The following is a 6,109-nucleotide window of genomic DNA, read 5'->3' on the forward strand; positions in this document are numbered from 1 at the left end:
TGGCGGTGTGCTAAATTTGGCTTGCTCTTTAGAAGTCAAAATGGCGTGAAATGTGATTTTACGCTCTTTTTATCTTTTAACTGCCCTGCTAACCTTACGTGTGTTTGTCTATGTGTGTGTCAATATTCATGTGTGTGTGTGTGTGTGTGTGCACACCAACTTTCTCTGGTGCCCCTGGCAGAGGGTCCATTAATGGGCAGAGCCTTTTCCCAGTTGCCCGGTGCTAAAGTAAATGAAGATTGTTTGACCAATGCAAATATTTGCACATACACCACATCCACGCACACACAGAGATGTATATAAAGCGCCGGCGTTTTAACAGAGGGGACTGTCAGTCAACACGATGGCGACAGGCATCATGCGAAACTTCCAGCTCCGGGTGCCGTCTCCAGTCTACTTCCCCCCGGAAGAAGAAGAGGAGGAGGAGGAGGAAGACGACGACGATGACGAGGGATCTGAAAAGGAAGACGCACAGGACTTCAGGGTCTCGTCGGACCACCAGGACGCGACCGAGCGCCTTTTGAGGTTCGCCGATGTCATCAGCAGAGACGTCCGGCGCTATTTCGGCCGGCGGGAAGCCCGGCACGTTTACGAGTGCGACTCCGCCTGGGGTCCGTCCAAACCAGCAGGGGGTTGCCTCACAGGAGGAGAAGAGAAGCGCCCGTCTTCAGAGCTGGGACCCCTGGCAGAGTTGTTTGAGTGCCAGGGGAAAGGCCAGGGCCGCCCTATGAACGCCCGGCACCTACCGCTGAGTTTCTGGACTGAGCCAGAACCCCTGGTGGGGGGCACCCCACCACGGGACACGAACTTCTGCTTGCACACGGTGGAAGATTCTACTCCAGACTTTAGTGACCTGTTGGCAAACTGGGACCCCCACCCGGGCGAGGCCGAAATGCTGCATTGACAAAAACATTTTTGCCAATTGTGGGCCATCAAAGCCTGCAAGGCCTTCTCTGCTGGCCTAAAATTATCTGAATCGTGTGATGTTAATTACATTTTGTACATGAATACTTAATTAAATAATTCCAAAATTGTCTGTCAGCTTTGTTTCAATTTTCCATCAGTTGTGCTGCTTCCAGATGTGTGCTTTCATATTTAAGCATTAACCAATCACAATCCAGCCATTACTTGTTACCGGGGTCAGACATCTACCTGGGTGCCTTCACAATCAGTTTTGCAGGCCCTGAGGCAAAAGATAAGTGTCAATAAAGGTGTTGGTTTAGCCAATCAGATTTCGAGTTTGCAGAGCCAGGGCCTTATAGAAGGCCAAGGTGAACCTTAGCTGGGGGGCTGTGGGTCTCAAAATTAATTTATGATTCAAGTATGTAAGATTTGATTTTTAAATTATTATTGAGGGCCTTTTTTCTCTCAAAATGTTTTTCATTCACTAAGATGTAATCCCTTGTAATATGTCTCAACTGTGCATTTGTAAAAAAAAAAAAAAAAAAGCAAAGCCTCAATTGAATTCATTTCCACTACAGTTTTTTGATTTATTAAAACTTATGCAGACTGTAAAGTGACCAAAAAAGTGCACGGAAACTAATTGGAATAATTAATTGAATGATTTAAAAACGTTTCTTCTTTTTATGTATTATTATGTAACTGTTTACCTGAACGTTGTGACTTCATTGTTTGAGTTCATGTCTATTATATGGGAGGTTAAGCTTCTTTCAACTTCTGCAAAGACACCCAGGTGCTATTTTTTGAATTTTGTATTTTTTGCATCGCCATAAACAACGTGTTTAGTGCTTTTACTTTAAGTAGAATAACATTCCCTCAATATTCTCTGGTTAATTCCTGATAGTCAGCAAATGCAGCTACAATGGGTGCTTTGTGAGTGGCGCCTAGCTTTGGTGCCATCCAGTGGAGATATTCAAAACTCCAAGTCTTTGAGGTGAGCTAATTTTTCTCTTGTGCTTTTGTGCATCACAAGATGTGGCGGGCCACATTTGACCCACAGGGCTTGAGTTTGACACATGTGGCTTAATGGGTTGATATGTTTATTCTGCGAAGCAGTTAGCATAGGATGTCAGTTCCTTACTTTGACCATTATTCATCACTGTTATTTTTTAATTGGACCGTTATGCATTGTTTATATCATTGTCACTATCAGCCAAGAATCCTGCTGTTCTTTGATACCACACCCTTAGAACAGATCTGCTTTTTGTAACCTGTGCAATTTAATACTGTAAAAAAGGAAGAGCTCAAGGGAGAGGTATTACAACAGTTTTGGAATTCGGCATTGAGAGGGTTTGTTATACAGTCCTCTCCTGTTCTCCTTGCGAGTTCAAAATGCATTGATGTTTTCTCTCCTTACTTTGAGTGTTTTCTAAACTATAAACTTATTACGGGTTAATCGGCTGGTCGGTTTGATGCACCGATATTTCAAAACCTGTAACCTCCTTTCAGTAATTCATGTTTTTTTATGAAGGGATACTGAACACAGGAAAAAGAGACGGTACAAATAGATGTCAAAAGCGCATTCTTGCAGAGTAATGTTATGACGAAAAATCCGCAGGGAGACAAAGATTAAGAAAGCAGGCAGAGTCAATCTCATAATTTGCAAAAAGGAAAGGTCAACTTGGGTTTTATTTTCCTCAAAAAGGTGTCAAAGGTGTGGTTTACAAACAATCTAATACCAGAAGCCCCTTTCTCAAACAAGGTGGGGCCTTTTGTTGTCTTTTTATAAACTCCCAGAAAATTATTTCAGAGAAATGTTGCGTCAATAAACATGCCGTAACAGATGAGTTACATAATAATAACAAAATATTTACAGATGGCATCAGTTTTAATTGAATCTTTATAGACGAAATGTAAGGGTAAGTAGTGATGTGCCATTCACAAATGTAACGGCTTTTTGAGGTGGCTCTTTCAAGTGAGAGCCGACTCTCCACCAATCAGGGGGCCGGCTCCCTTTGAATGTCTGCATTTATATAGCACTTTTCAAGTCAATGAAGACCTCCCAAAGCGCTTCACAATGTGCTTTACACTCACATACCAATGCAAGGAGACAGCCCGCTTTTTGGGGGCATTTCGGATTCTGTGTCTTGCCCAAGGACACTTCAAGGAGCTGGGAATCTAACCTGCGACCTCTTCATCCCAAGACAAGCACCTTACCTCCTGAACTACTGCTATGTTGTAATCGTTTGTATTATTTAACAATCGTACTTCTCTAATAAGTATTCTTTAACAATGCCCAACCAGGTTCAACCATTTTGACTTTTGATCCACCGTGCTTATCAGCTTTTATTTTATTTTTAGCAAAGCTGTTCTGTGCAGAACACATTAGGTAGGAGGAATGAGAGGGATGGTCAAATGCAGTGTTTCTCTTGCCATTTTTTTTAGTTTAAGTTGAAATTATTGTGTTTTTATGTTGACAGTATAACTTTTTTTGTGTCACTTTATCACAAAAATCTCAACAACCATTACAACTACAATGTTTGACAATTCAATTCGATTTTATTTAAAACTCCAACTTATTTCGAACTCGTATAATATTTTGTAGAAACTCTTGCAGTTATCTTAATTTGAAGCTGTTGTTATATTGAAATGTGTCACACTTGATTGGTCAATACCGCAAACGCACATAACGCACACTGTAGGGCATCAAGTGCCCAGAAAGGCACCTAAAGAAATGAGGGTCGTGAAAAAACGTGTGAAGTGTTAAAAGTCTTAGTATTATGTGCTAATATGGTTAAACAATACAAAATCAGCATAAACCAATTTTCCTGGGAAAAGGGGTTTGTGCCCCCGGCCTATCTCCAGTCTCATGGTTCCCCCCTCCCCTTCCAGTGCTATGTTCGATTATGCCTCACTTGCGATTTGGTGAACACCTGTGCGAACATGGCCTCGAAACGGCAACAAGAGTCTGGAGCGGAGAAAAGAAAAAAAAAAGAAAGAAACGAGATAAAGCTCATGCGTCGCTTGTGGCTTTGGTGCACTGTTTTAAAGGGCGCGCTCTCCTTGGTTCGAATTCTTTTTGTCGGCTCATACAGCGCACTGGCCTATAAGATGTGACTGTACTGGTGCACTGGCCTTTGAGACTCACGTGGCAGCCTTTAATACCAAAACAAGTGTGCGTATTAAAAAAAGAAATAAAAAAAAGAAAAGAAATTAAAAAAAAAAAAACCTGGAAAAAACAACTTTACCATAAAGCAGTTGTGCTTTGGGCACCCAAATGGCTAGTAACGTCCCTGCAAGGCGTCTTCTCTGTATCTCATACCTGTCAACCTGTACGGTTTTGCCGTACAAAGTACGTTTTTTTATGCATTTTAAGACGAGTACGACGTACAAGGAAATCTGTACGGAAAAACGCAAATTTGTCAATGATGGGTACCATCCGGTATACACCGACTATCACAAAACGGCAAATCGCCCCCGAAGCCTCTATCTCGGTATCGTTTTTTTTTGTTGCAACCGAAGCGAGCGGTTTGATTGCTACTGTGTGCATGCGTCTGCCGCTTGGGGATTTCCCATCATGCATCATTACGAAAAAAAAACCGTGTACGATTATTTTGTATTTTGTACGGGAAAATACGACAGTTTAAACGGGCATGGAGCCGTGGAGGTTGACACGTATGGTATCTAGAGGACAAAAAGTAAAAAAAGAAATGAACCAAAGCAGGAAAAGCAGAATATTTGACGGGTATTTATGGTCCCACAGTTCAGATTCCTGATTATTCCCAAAAACGGTAGTGATAAATAAAGTAAAGAACAGTGACAACAATTGAGTCGTACGAGGAAATGATTGCAAAATACGAAAATGGTGTTCGAGTGTCTGCCGTTGAAGCACTGCTGAAAGGTACAGTAATGGTTTCAAATTGTAATTATTTTTGTCTTTGTTACCGGTATATTAATCTTTATTAAGTACACTCATAAATTATTACGGCTCATGGATCCCTTAACCACCTGAGTTATAGGGGCACCACTTCCTGTGATGTGTCTTGGGCAAGTACAGCCTGGTGGCGCCCATCCTTCTTCAAGTTGTTTTATTGGGTAAGGGTTTGCCCCCCCCACGTGAAACGGACAGAACCGGTTTCCATGGATACCATTAGCAAGTGAAGCCTCCTGATCTGATTTAGATACAGCACTTTCATCAACTGGTACCCGTTATTGTCAGTCCAAAGCGTCATTCTGGTCTTTGGAGATGAGTGTGATGATACTGATACCAGAACCTAAATCGTTGGGGAAAACATTTTTGTTTGTTTTCAATGATTATGAAGGGGGGAAAACAAACTCGATTCTGTTTAAGAATTTTGAATAGACCTGTTTTGTTTCACAATCACATCGTTTCATTAATATTTTAAGTATATATATTTTTTTTAATTGTGGCTGTGTTGGAGCAATTTTAGAGGGTCTGTTTATATGTGGTGCAGGCTTCTGTGCAAGTATATACGGTTTTTCAATTATTTGGATACCAGGATCAATTAGTATCAGTAAATTATTGTTATCTCAATGCAGCATTGCTATTTATAAAACGTTTTGACAAATATAAATATGAACCAACTGTAAATAGGATGGGGCGGTTGAACTATGGGAGTGTTAAGTACCAGTCCTCTGTAACATTGACCATATCAGGACTCACGATTTGCTTGCAACGTGGGAAAAAAGCCCCAAGTTGCAAATGTTTTCTTTGCTGCTGACTAGATGTACTTGAAGAGAGTTCGTGTGGTTGCACAAATGCACCAAAAAAGCCTCAAGGAAGTAAACTAAAGTGGTAATTGTGGGGGATGTGACCAGGGTAGATGGATGGATAGATATTTTTTTGTCTTCAGAGGTTACATTAACCGCCAACTTTCCATTCTTGCCATATTTTTTTTAAGAGATTACAATTGAAAATGTTGAGGCTTTCCGACGGGTTAAAATTTGGGCCATAAGCTACAGCAGTACTACATGCTTAAAAATGTAGAACAGCACTTTAGGAGAGAGAGAGAGAGAGACAGAGACAGAGACACAGAGAGAGAGAGAGACAGAGAGAGACAGAGAGAGAGACAGAGAGAGAGACAGAGAGAGAGAAAAAGAGGCAGAGAGACAAACAATGACGTCCTGTCAAATGAGTGTATATATATATATATATATATATATATATATATATATATATATATATATA

General features: G+C 41.0%; 1 protein-coding gene across 1 annotated transcript; it reads left to right on the forward strand.

Annotated features, from left to right (window-relative positions):
• Positions 1-343: 343 nt before the first annotated feature.
• percc1 (proline and glutamate rich with coiled coil 1) lies at positions 344-904 on the forward strand. The gene has a single exon (XM_088342917.1). The coding sequence runs from the start codon at positions 344-346 to the stop codon at positions 902-904; it is 561 nt and encodes a 186-aa protein (XP_088199043.1).
• Positions 905-6,109: the final 5,205 nt, after the last annotated feature.

This window comes from Urocampus carinirostris, chromosome 8, assembly GCF_059441175.1.
Source record: "Urocampus carinirostris isolate Australia breed hairy pipefish chromosome 8, RoL_Ucar_1.0, whole genome shotgun sequence".
NCBI lineage: Eukaryota > Metazoa > Chordata > Actinopteri > Syngnathiformes > Syngnathidae > Urocampus > Urocampus carinirostris.

Coding starts and splice junctions, on each gene's coding strand:
- percc1 (XM_088342917.1), top strand. CDS start 344: ATGGCGACAGGCATCATGCGAAACTTCCAGCTCCGGGTGCCGTCTCCA.